The sequence below is a fragment of the Hemibagrus wyckioides genome, linkage group LG18, assembly GCF_019097595.1.
Source record: "Hemibagrus wyckioides isolate EC202008001 linkage group LG18, SWU_Hwy_1.0, whole genome shotgun sequence".
Lineage (NCBI taxonomy): Eukaryota > Metazoa > Chordata > Actinopteri > Siluriformes > Bagridae > Hemibagrus > Hemibagrus wyckioides.
Genome location: NC_080727.1, coordinates 19,916,494 through 19,929,206, shown reverse-complemented (window position 1 = coordinate 19,929,206; position 12,713 = coordinate 19,916,494). Strand labels below are relative to the sequence as shown.

The window sequence follows — 12,713 nt, the reverse complement described above, 5'->3', positions numbered from 1 at the left end:
TATCTGCTCAAACATAAGTGCTCAATTAAATGTAGCTATAAATGGATAGATTCTAATTCTGTTACTTGGTATTTCTTTACTATATCACAAAATATTTTCTGCTCATTACTTGTTCATAGGCTTTTTTTTTAAATTGTGTAAAGGTGTCGACTAAAGAGACCGTGTATTGAATTTGTAAATTTCCCATCATTAGGAGCTGATGAAAAGCATCCTTCAGTAACGCTGTTGCTAATGTCAGAATTTCCACTTGGCATTTGTGTGTTAAAAAAAACAAAAAAACAAAGATGGATTCCTGTAAATGCTAACGAATGCGTGCCGGTCCTCTTTATTTGCGTCTCTCAGGTATTCTTCATAAAGGCTCTGGGGAGAATGTGTTCATATCTGAGCAGCAGCCTCCAGTCATCAGCAGCATCATGGGAAATGGGCGGCGACGCAGCATCTCCTGCCCCAGCTGCAGCGGCCTGGCCGAGGGCAACAAGCTGCTGGCGCCCGTGGCCCTGGCCTGTGATGGAGAGGGCAACCTGTACGTGGGCGACCTTAACTTCGTCAGGAGGGTGTACCCTTCCCTTAACACCACGACCATCCTGGAGCTGAGGTCGGATATGCATGTCATCCTTTTTTTTTTTTTTTTTTAAAGAAAGATATATGGATTTTTGAGTTTTAATGTGTCTCTTTCTGTTTCCTGTCTGTGTCTGTGACTCCACATCGAAGATATAAAGATTTGCGACACAGGTAAGCAGCAAACGACCGGACGCAGGAAGGAATTTATTTTTAGATGTTGGTAGCAGTCTGTAAATTTTAGAAATTTCTGCTTCGGTTGACCAAACACAGGCCCTTTTTCATTTTTTGCCTGAAATGAAGAAACTAAGCAGATGTACTGCATAGCAAAAGCCACAGATCACAGTATTCCTGAATGTAATTAGGGAATGATTTGCTCATTATAGGTCTAAACCATTTTTAAGCATCACAAATTGCACCTTTACTGAAAAGTTTCCAGTTGTAAGGATTTTCACCTTCCTTTTCCTCTATTAATCCCCTGTATCTCATCCACTTTCTTTCCATTTTGCGTTCCTATCAAAGTGATGTCTTTTTTATAGCTTATTTTAGAAGTCTCATTACTCTGCTCAGATGAGCTTTTAACATTTTATCATGCTCACCAAGGTGACGCTGCTCTTGGCCCAAGACTATTAAGACAAATTCCTTCCGTTTCCGTATTTCCATAGCAACAGCCTGAGCCATAAGTACTACCTGGCAGTGGATCCGGTCTCAGGAGCTCTGTTCCTGTCAGACACCAACTCCAGACAGATCTACCGTGCACGCTCTCTGAGCAGTTCCCGCCCATTCATGGCTAACACTCAGGTGGTGGCCGGCACAGGCGAGCAGTGTGTGCCCTTTGACGAGGCGCGGTGTGGGGACGGGGGCAGAGCCGTGGAGGCCACGCTGATGAGCCCCAGAGGTGAGCTCTCTCTCGCTTCGTGTCCTGCTTGCTGCAAAACATTGCAAATGGCTATCAGGGTTTTCTTTCTAATCAGGAATTGAATTGTGGCTACTCCATCGAGTGATTCGCTCAGGGGAAATAAGTGGTTTTTGAGGAGGGGGGGACTTTTTGATATGCAAGCCTTAGTTTTATAGACTGAAATCTGTATGGCAAAGTTGTTCTTGTATTAGGATTCTATAAAGCGTATACCAGTCGATTAACATTTGTCAGGCAGCCTGTAAAAAACATCTTGGCTAAATTCATGCAATAAAAAAGACAAAAAAAAAGTGAAAATTTTTGACCGATATTTTGCCACATCATATTATAAACTCTGCTGTAAAATAATCTCAAGTTTATGAAAATGTAAACATTTCTCTTAGGTTACTTTGAAATGGAACTGCAATTAAATCCCCTTTTTTTTAGTATTGTTAACAAACAGACTTAAATACTTTCAATCTTAAATAATGCAAAATTTTGTATCAAAATCACTGTTGTGGTTGCAATCACTGTGTGATACATTTGCAATAAGCAAAACAAAATCCATTTTCATGTCTTATCACAACAATGAGGTGAGTAATACTGTGACACACCAGCATTTCATTCCAGAGTGTTAATTATTCTTTTGTTTAGTAGCTACCTTCCAGAGGAACATGGCATTTGTAGAGACACATATCGTTTTCTTTACTTTGCGTGTTTAGACACATTTATCTCTCGATATTGCATTTGAATAGTGCAGTAGATATTCAGTGCACAGATTTTGCTCTGCAAGGAAGATCAGAGACGTTTGAAATCAGTTTCGACATCATGAGACAGGCTGAGAATGCTAATCTGTATTTCAAGCGAGCTGTCAGCTCAGGTGTTTAACTTATGAAGACTGTCAGCTATGTTTGGCTGAACCTTCCTTTGCAGTAAATAGAACATGATTTTGTTTGCAAGCCTGTTAGCGGTGAATCCTGTGAAAAGGCATATCGGCTAATCTTTTATTATTATCTGTGATGCTCACCTACAGGCATCGCTGTGGATAAGAACGGGCTCATGTACTTCGTGGACGCCACAATGATCCGTAAGGTGGATCAGAATGGCATCATTTCCACTCTGATAAAAACCAACGATTTGACCGCAGTCAGGCCTCTCAGCTGTGACACCAGTATGGACGTCAGCCAGGTCGGTGCATTTACTCCGCTCTGCTTTTGTGCTCCGTCTGTGTTCATTTGTGAGCAATGTACAACTGCATTATCCAAAATTATCCCAAACTGGAAATGACTAAACCTGAGGTGCCAACATCATTACAGTTTAACATGGAGGAAGAGCTTCGAATGATATCTGCTCTGTGGCTTACATTAGCTGCCACCAAAGCATGGTATTTTGTGAATGATCATAAAATCAGCATGATAACAATATTAAAATGATGTATCATGCCTCATTTTTTTCTGAACTGAAACAAAACTGAAATCTTGCAAAAGAACTAGGGATTGGTTTTAATAATATTCTGTGATTTTATTCTTTTCGGTTTGTTTTTATGGTCTGCAATTAACAGTGCGCTACCTCTGAATACAATTTGTGCCAAAAGACATAAAAGTGGAACATTTGGTACTGAATCAGTGCCCAGTTGAAAATATTCTGGTAGCTTATAGTGTTGAAAATGGCCACTATCTGTCTCCCTCTCTCTCTGTCTTTCTCAACCTTGCTGTCTCAAATCTCTGCCCCCTCACTGTCTCCATCATCATCTTTAGCGTCTGTCTGACTAGTCCCTTCTCCATCTTTCCCATGTGGCACACAAAAGGTACATTACTCATGGCCCAGATGCTTGCATTGTTTGTTTGACAAGCACTCCTGCAAGAGAAAAAAAGAACCAGGCCATCAGTCTGTATCTAGCTCAAGAATTGAGCCTTCAATCTGATAGACCGATCTCCTGTGTGTCTGCGTGCAGGTACGCCTGGAGTGGCCCACTGACCTGGCCGTCAACCCTATGGACAACTCGCTGTACGTGCTAGAAAACAACGTTGTCCTGCGAATCACAGAGAACCAGCAAGTAAGCATCGTGGCTGGCCGGCCCATGCACTGCCAGGTTCCCGGTATCGACTACTCCCTCAGCAGACTGGCCATCCACTCGGCACTGGAGAGTGCTACAGCCATTGCAGTATCCCATTCGGGCGTGCTTTACATCGCCGAGAGCGACGAGAAGAAAATAAACCGCGTGAGGCAGGTCAGTGCTGATGGCGAGATCTCACTGCTGGCTGGTGCTACGTCCGAGTGTGACTGTAAGAATGACGTCAACTGCAACTGCTATTCCGGTGACGACAGTTACGCAGCCGACGCAAACCTCAACGCTCCAGCCTCGTTGACAGTGTCACCCGATGGCACACTCTACATCGCCGACCTGAACAACATCCGTGTGCGAGCGGTGCGTATCAACCGGCCAGGCCTAAACGCCGTAGGTCAGTACGAGCTGGGGTCAGCCTTGGAGCAGGAGCTGTACGTGTTCAGTGAGGATGGTCTGCACAGGCAAACGCTCAGTCTCATCACAGGCCTTCCGTTATATAACTTCAGCTACGGAGTGGACGGAGAACTTGTCTCGATCACCGATTGCTCCAACAACACCCTGAAGATCAGGAGAGAGGCAAGTGGAGTGGTACGGCTGTTACTGCTGCCTGAGAACCAGGTGGTGACGTTGGGAATGGATGCGAGCGGAAACCTGCGCTCTGTTTCAGCCCTCAACCAGGATGTCGCGCTGCTCACTTACACCACCAACACCGAGCTGCTCGCCTCGAAAGCTGACGAGTCCGGGTGGACCAACTTCTACAAGTGAGTAACAATTTGCACTTGGTTTTAAATTACTTACAAGAATTAGTATTTAAATATAATATGCCGGTAATTATATGCTGCCACAGACAGAACATACGTCAACGTTCACAGTTAGGCTGAATCCCAAATGGCTTTATATTTACTGTATGTGTTTATTACTTAGGGCATTAGTTAATGCACTGTAGAACACACAGACTACGCATTATAACTCCATCTGAAATTCAGCCACAGGAAAAATGACTCTAATAAGTGTTGGAAATGAACTACTTATGTAATCACTTCTATACATATAGTTTGTTAATTTAAAAAAAATAATAGTGGACCAAAACCATGCCATAATAATGCAACAGGCATTTATGCGAAACCTTTTTCCTACATCAAGGACAAAGTTAATTGCATAAATTAAACGCATACATTAACTGCTATGCTTTAGTCGTTTAAGAGTAAATTGTTTGTGAATGCTATGTAAATTCTAATAGCATTTGATGCAGCCTTTGTCACATATACATTACAGCACAGTGAATTTCTTTTCTTCTGACCACATGCTTGGATCAGAGCACAGGGTGTTAGCTGTGTTACGGTGCAGAGAGGGTTAATGGCCTTGTTCAAGGGCCCAGCAGTGGCAGGATGGCCGTACTGGGGCTTGAACTCCTGACCTTCTGATATCAGTTACCCTGAGTCTGAACCAGTGAGACCTCAGTGCACAAATGTTCAGCAATGAAGGATAATGATAACAATAAAGACATTTATCTCAAACACTATCTTGCAAATGACCCTTATTGCTTTGTGTTTTGATAAATATCATATATTCCCATGTCTTTAATTATTATTATTATTATTATGGCAACAGAAACAACAGAATGAGTTCCAATGTGTTTCTTTTCTACAGTGTAAATCGCTACTTTTGAAGAGTTTTAGTGCCACCTGGTGTCAGGAGCAGGGTAGTGCACTGTTTAATGTCAAAGTAATTTGCTAATAAAAAGTTACATTTGCAATACCATCGAGTTGATCTGTGATAAGAAAAAAAAAAAAATTCTAAATAATCATAATAAAAAGAAATAGAGTTTGTCTCCCACCTCCAAGGTTGAGAGTTTCATACCCACCTCCTTTCTGTGTGTGTGGAGTTGCATGTTCTCCTCATGCTTCAGGGTTTCCTCTGGTTACTCCGGTTTCCTCCTCCAGTCCAAAGATTTAAATGTATTTAAGGCTAATTGGCATCTCTAAATTTTCTGGAGACTGTCTGTGATTTGTGCTGTACATTGTGTTTGTACCCCCGTCTCCCCTAGGATAGACTCCAAGATTCCTTTGACCATATGTAGGATAAACGCTACAGAAAATAGATGGATGGTTAATATTAATTATATCTCTTTGGTCCTCTTAAGAGTGAAGGACATTGAAAGGGTAAAACCTATGCAGTATGCACTGTTGATTAGGTTTTCAGATGGTTTTTTATTTTGTTTGCAGCTACGACGGCGAGGGTCGTTTAACGAATGTGTCGTACCCCACTGGTATGGTGACAAGTCTGCACCGTGCAATGGAACAGTCCATCAACATCGATATGGAGAGCTCGAACAGGGACGATGATGTCACTATTGTCACCAACCTGTCCTCAGTGGAGGCATCGTATACTGTGCTTCAAGGTAAGAAAAGTGTAGAGTTGTATATGACTTCACAGCACATGAAAACATATACAAATTATGCAACAGATCGAATGGGATCTCTCTTAACGAACCACAATGAAATCACTATGTCCAGCAGGGCAGAGGAAGCAATTAAATTCTTAAAGCTTAACATTTAAAGCTCAGATGTTCCACTGTAATACTCTCGAACAATGGATATCTCCACTAGCTAGCTTCCTATTACAGACAACATCTGCATCTGTTGTTTACCCAAGATAAATGAGTTTGAAGGCTTTTCTGAGCTGTCTTTGGATACCGAGTGGTTGTTAACTATATTCTGGAGTGTACTTAAAAGTTTCTGATAACTGTTCAATGCGTAAATGATTGCATTTTGAGCGTGCATGTCTGTTGTGAGTGCCGGCTGATGCAATTACAGCGTGTAAATGGAACCGAAGGCATTTGTGCTGCTTTTATCCCAAACTAAAGTGTGTTATTTCCAGCAATCATCAACATCAGTCCACTTTTTTCTTGTTGCACATATAACCTGGCCAGAATGATACATTTTACTGTAATGTGTAGAATCAGATCAAATCTAAAGATTTCTACCAAATAAAACGCAGCTTGGTTTCTTGTTCCTCGCTGAATATCTCCCCCGCTGCCTTCTCACAGATCAAGTTCGGAATAGCTATCAGATGTACTACAATGGCACCCTGAGGGTCTCCTATGCCAACGGCATGGGACTCAGCTTTCACACTGAACCTCACATCCTGGCAGGCTCAGTCACGCCGACAATCGGGAGGCGCAACATTTCTCTACCGACAGACAGTGGCCTCAACTCTATTGAGTGGAGGATGAGGAAGGAGCTGACCAAAGGCAAAATCACTGTGTTTGGAAGAAAACTACGTGTAAGTTTGAGTTTTTAGTCAATAAAATGAAGATAAAAATTTGCTGTATGTCTTTCTTGTAGAGAGACTAGATGAATGCTTACAGCATTCAACTAGAATGCTGTAAGCTGTAAGATATTGATGTAATATTTCGGGACGTACCGATTTTGTACAGGTTATGTTATCGAATCTGGTTCTAATATTAAACTCTTTATGTTTTTGCAACATGTCTTGGGTTGACTGACAGTACACATATCTTACAGTTAGACAAAGAACTCAACTTGCACATCACCATCATGCCTGAGATTTTGAGTAACTTGGCAACAGAAGCTTGCAGCTTGAGTTCCTTGGTTACTTTGAAAATGTCAGCATCAGATTAGTGTTTTGTATTAAATAATGGAAAACGGTAGAATGAGTATGTATGTAATAATAATCACACTAATTCTTAAAAAATTCCCCAGGCTCATGGCAGGAATCTGCTTTCCATCGATTACGACCGCAACACGAGAACAGAGAAGGTGTATGACGATCACCGTAAGTTCACGCTGCGCATCATTTACGACGCTCAGGGCCGACCTGCCACCTGGCTCCCAAGCAGCAGTCTGGCACTGGTCAACGTGTCCTACTCACCCACTGGCCGTCTAGTGGGCTTACAGAGGGGCAGCATGAGCGAGAAAAGCGAGTTTGACACTTTTGGTCGCATCCTATCTCGCACCTTTGTGGATGGGAAGGTATGGAGCTTCAGCTATGTTGATAAGGTGAGTTATGCTTGGACTAAATTGGTCTGGTTACAGATAATGTATTTGTATCCCACTGGAGATTAAACCTAATAAATCGTAGCAAAAAGTAAAACATTCTTTACATAAAATGTGATATGGTCTGACTTTAATATCAAATATTAATGAAAGTGTTTCTTGTTCTGTTTCACTGTGCACAGTCCATGGTGCTGCTGCTGCAACAGAGTCAGAAGCAGTATGTCTTTGATTTCGATAGCTCTGGTGGGCTTACAGCGGTGACTATGCCCAGCATGGCCAGACACACCATGTCCACCCATGTCTCTGTGGGCTACATCCGCAACATCTACAACCCTCCCGAAAGCAACGCCACGGTCATCCATGACTTCACTGAGGATGGCCGGCCCCGGACCACCTTCTACCTGGGAACAGGTCGTCGTGTGCTCTACAAGTATGGAAAGCTAGCCAAGCTCTCTGAAGTTCTATACGACTCGACTGCAGTTACTTTCGGCTACGATGAAACAGCTGGGGTCCTCAAAATGGTAAACTTGCAAAGTGGTGGCTTCTCCTGTACCATCCGCTATCGCAAGCTCGGCCCCCTGGTGGACAAACAGATGTACCGCTTCTCAGAGGAGGGGATGGTCAATGCCCGCTTTGATTACACCTACCATGACAGCAGTTTCCGCGTGGCCAGCATAAAGCCAGTGATCGGAGAGACTCCCCTTCCTGTGGATCTTTACCGCTACGATGAGATCTCTGGCAAGGTGGAGCACTTTGGCAAATTTGGCATCATCTACTACGACATTAACCAAATCATAACCACAGCCGTAATGACACTCAGCAAACACTTCGATGCTCATGGGCGCATAAAAGAGGTGCAGTACGAGATCTTCCGCTCTCTTATGTACTGGATGACAGTGCAGTATGACAGTATGGGTCGTGTGATCAAGCGTGAGCTTAAAATCGGGCCCTACGCCAACACTACGCAGTACCGCTACGAGTACGACGGCGACGGCCAGCTTGTTGGCGTCAAGGTCAATGACTGGTCCATGTGGCGCTATAGCTATGACCTGAATGGCAACTTGCACTTGCTGAACCCTGGAAACAGTGCCCGACTGCTGCCACTGCGCTATGACCTGCGTGACCGCATAACACGCCTTGGTGACATGCAGTACAGGCTGGATGAAGATGGTTTCCTCAGCCAGAGAGGCTCTGACTTCTTTGAGTACAACTCCAAAGGCTTGCTAGAGCGGGCTTACAGCCGCACAGCTGAGGGTTGGAGTGTTCAGTATCGCTATGATGGCCTTGGGCGCCGTGTGTCACGTCGCACGTCTACTGGCGAGCACCAGCAGTACTTCTATGCTGACCTCAATCACCCGAGCCGGGTCAGCCACATCTACAACCATTCCAGGGCTGAGATTACTTCCTTCTATTACGACCTTCAGGGCCACCTGTTCGCCATGGAGGTGAATGGTGGCGAGGAGTACTATATCGCTTCGGACAACACGGGTACTCCGCTGGCTGTCTTTAGCAGCAATGGGCAAATGGTTAAGCAACTGCTGTACACAGCATATGGCGAGATATACCATGACTCTAACCCAGATTTCCAGCTTGTGTTTGGCTTTCATGGAGGACTGTATGACCCTCTTACCAAGCTGGTGCACTTTACCCAAAAAGACTACGACGTACTAGCAGGCCGCTGGACCTCACCTGACCACACGCTGTGGGCAAGGATAGGCAAAGAACCAGCACCATTCAACCTGTACATGTTCAAGAACAATAATCCTCTCAGCGACATGATTGATGTTAAAAACTATGTGACAGGTAAGAGTTTCCCAAAATACCAGACAAACTGGTAGTGTTGTGATATGATGATAAATGACATCAAATTTTGCTGAGAGATTTGTAGGTATCATTAGTAATTTCATAACATTTAACACTTCATTGTCACCTAATTAGCGAGTATTAGCTGCCACTTGGTTAGCAAACACAAATATTGTGATTGGGATGTGGAAAGTCTGCCATATTGCATGCTATAAACATGCTGACATCACATAATTAGGCTGCTGCAAAACAGCTAAGGTTATTTGTCCTCTTGCTGTGTTCTCTCTCTAGACGTGAAGAGCTGGCTGGTCATGTTTGGTTTCCAGCTCAGCAACATCATACCTGGGTTTCCTAGGCATCCAGTATATTTTGTTGACCCTCCGTATGAATTGCTTGCCAGTCAGGACTGTGACAGTGCTCAGGTATGTTTAGTTTACCTCAATTGTGTAAATACTATGTGCTCCAGTTGATCTTGAACTTGAAATGACCTGAACACTGAGCTGACACTATTTTCTCTTTAACATATGCACTTTGACGTTCACAGCTGTTCACAGGAGTGCAGCATTCAGTGGAGCGACACAACAAGGCCTTTATGGCCCTGGAGGGAAGGCAGCTCAACAAACAGTGGCGTATTAAACGAGACAAGCCTGGCTACTGGTTCGGCACCAGCACACCTGTTGTGGGAAAAGGCATGATGCTGGCTATCAGGGAGGGCCACGTTTTGGCATCCGTGACAAGTGCGGCCAGTGAGGGCAGCCGCAAGATTGCACAGGTGCTCACCGGCGCCATCTACCTTGAAGGCATGCACTACACCATCGAAAGGCGTGACTGGCACTTCTTTGTGAAGCTCGGGCTACCTGATGGCGACCTCTTGGCCCTGGGGATCAGTGGTGGGCACAGGACACTGGAGAACGGTATCAACGTGACAGTAAGCGGCCGTTCGCGCCGCGGTGTCACTGTGGAGATTCACATGCCAGCATTAGTGTTTAACGTGCGTTACGGGCTTGGTGTCGAGCTGCTGGAAAATGAGCGAGATCGTGTGCTGGAGCAAGCTCAGCAGAGGGCGGTGGCTCGAGCCTGGGCCGTGGAGCAGCAGCAGGTACAAGAGGGCAGGGATGTGAGCCGAGCGTGGAGTGAGAGCGAGAAGCAACAGCTCCTAGTGGTGGGGAAAGTCCCAGGCTATGAGGGCTACTACATACTCCCAGTGGAGCAGTATCCTGAACTGGCAGACAGCAGGGCTAACATCCAGTTCCTCAAACAGAATGAGATGGGAAAGAGGTAACAGAGCCAGGCTGCTGCAGCCATCATTTCCTCATCTCCCACAGAAAGAGGAACCAAATCCAGAAAGAGCTGCCAGCAGTTTCCACAAAGACTTCAACCCCCTTGGAGAAGCTACAGCATGCAGCCAAAATTGGATTGGATAAAGACTTGTGTAAAACTTTTTTTTGTAAGAAAATGTTAGACTTTTTAAGAGATGTCACTGGTTTTTAGACCATTTTGGGCTTAGTGATGGCGAGCCTGACATCCATATCAAGGCACCTTTCCAAAACAGGAAGCAGATAACAAACATGCAGAAAGAGTCAGCGTCTCAGGCCTCAAAATATGATTGTCACTTAAGTCATCACTTGCCAGTATATGTATTAAACCTGTGGATGATGATAAACCCCACAGGATTCATTTTGAAGATTTCTGCAAAAGGAACTTTGACGTGTCTCATTTCAGTCTCTTGTCCCCCACAACTTTCCGGATTTGACTCGTACTAGAAGACAGTCGTGGTACTTATTGGAGTACACATCAAGCGTGTCTCGAGATCGCTGTCCTTTTACATTTGCACTATAAGACAATCACAAGGAGATTTTTTTCGCTGCCGAGCATGAATCTCCGTAAAGATTGATCTTTTTATTTAGCCTTTGTATAATATGTAAAACTCCATTAAGATTTTTTCTTTTATTTTAATTTGCAGCCAAGCAAAGAAGTTATAGAAAGGTAATATATTGTGTCTTTTGTTTATACTTTAAATTATGTCTTTGAAACTGTGAAATACATATTAATCTTATACTATATGTAAAACTGTCAGTAAGTAGGAGGACTGGATTAAAACCCAGTGTGTACATTTATTTAAGAAAGTGACTTTATGTTTGGGGGAAAAAATCCATGTCAAGAAAGATTCATGATGAACAGTTCATGTGACATTGTAAGGTTTTTTTGTTTTTTGTTTTTTTCCTTTTCCTAATTGAGTTCTGTTATTGTTGCTGTGCCAGAATCTCTCCTCTCTGCCTGTGAAATGCCACAACGAATGTCAAGATGTACGGCAAATGTAAAGGAAACAAAAACAAAAAACGCACTCGGACACTAAGAGACAGAGATGGTCTTTGGGAATCTGAAAATAAACCATTCCATTTTTACACTTTAATTGTGCTTTTCCTCTCAGCAGAGCCAAATAAATGTATTTTGTAAGTTTGTGTTCTTAATTACATCCAATTAAAGAACCACTTATACACCGTTGAGAATATGATTGCGCAGCGTTGGGTGTGTGATTATATGGATTATATAGCTGTTTGAGTTTGTGTGTGTGTGTGTGTAAATGCATACATTTAATTTTATACATATGTAAAAGCTGGAAATGCTATTTTAAAGATGGGGTGAAAATGGATAAAAGAAGAAGGGGTCGTAGCCAGTGAACTGCTAAACGATGCTTAGCAACAATGTATGGATAAAAAGAGAAGGAATTGCACAGCAAGTCCTTAAATGACACTCCATTTTTAGCAGGGCTATCACAGTGTTGCTGTGGCAACACAACGATAGCGTCTAACAATTTGACTCAAATACCACAAACCTTTATGAAAATTCGACCAGCTGGCTAACTAGGGGAGGTCCTGGCTTAGTGGTTAAGGTGTTGGACTACTGATCTGAAGTTTGAATCCCAGGTCCACCAAGCTACCACTGCTGGGCCCTTGAGCAAGGCCCTTAACCCTAAATTGCTCAGTTGTATAAAATGAGATAAAAATGTAAGTCGCTCTGGATAAGGGAGTCTGCCAAATGCTAGAAATGTAAATGCTAACTGATTAACCCTGACAAAATGGCGGATCACCTATAAGACACTGCGTCATTGCATCATGGCTTGTCTCAGGTAAAATTCAAACTTTATAGGTAAGGCTGTTTTTGAATAGTCAGAGGTGGGTGTGTGTGTGTGTGTGTGTGAGAGAGAGAGAGAGAGAGAATAAGAGAGAGCATTCTGTCAAACATGATCAGTTGTCAATGGACGCGTTCATTATGTCCAGTAGGGACTTTTACTTTTAAATTACAGACTTAATTTTTCCTACATAACAACATAACAACAATATTTCTAAAATACAAGTTTTACAATGTC

The 12,713-nt window shown here is 43.4% G+C and overlaps 1 protein-coding gene across 8 annotated transcripts in view; it reads left to right on the top strand.

Annotated features, from left to right (window-relative positions):
* The window catches only part of tenm2b (teneurin transmembrane protein 2b), a 312,231-nt gene extending 300,390 nt beyond the window's left edge, over window positions 1-11,841 (top strand). For all 8 annotated transcript variants that reach the window (XM_058415430.1, XM_058415428.1, XM_058415431.1 and 5 more), the window contains 11 exons: window positions 343-595; window positions 712-732; window positions 1,224-1,456; window positions 2,487-2,641; window positions 3,408-4,282; window positions 5,747-5,922; window positions 6,571-6,806; window positions 7,247-7,543; window positions 7,723-9,343; window positions 9,635-9,765; window positions 9,888-11,841. In XM_058415430.1, the coding sequence (XP_058271413.1) occupies window positions 343-595; window positions 712-732; window positions 1,224-1,456; window positions 2,487-2,641; window positions 3,408-4,282; window positions 5,747-5,922; window positions 6,571-6,806; window positions 7,247-7,543; window positions 7,723-9,343; window positions 9,635-9,765; window positions 9,888-10,625 (4,736 nt within the window). In that variant the 3' untranslated portion in view covers window positions 10,626-11,841. The remainder of the gene's footprint in view (window positions 1-342; window positions 596-711; window positions 733-1,223; window positions 1,457-2,486; window positions 2,642-3,407; window positions 4,283-5,746; window positions 5,923-6,570; window positions 6,807-7,246; window positions 7,544-7,722; window positions 9,344-9,634; window positions 9,766-9,887) is intronic.
* Window positions 11,842-12,713: the final 872 nt, after the last annotated feature.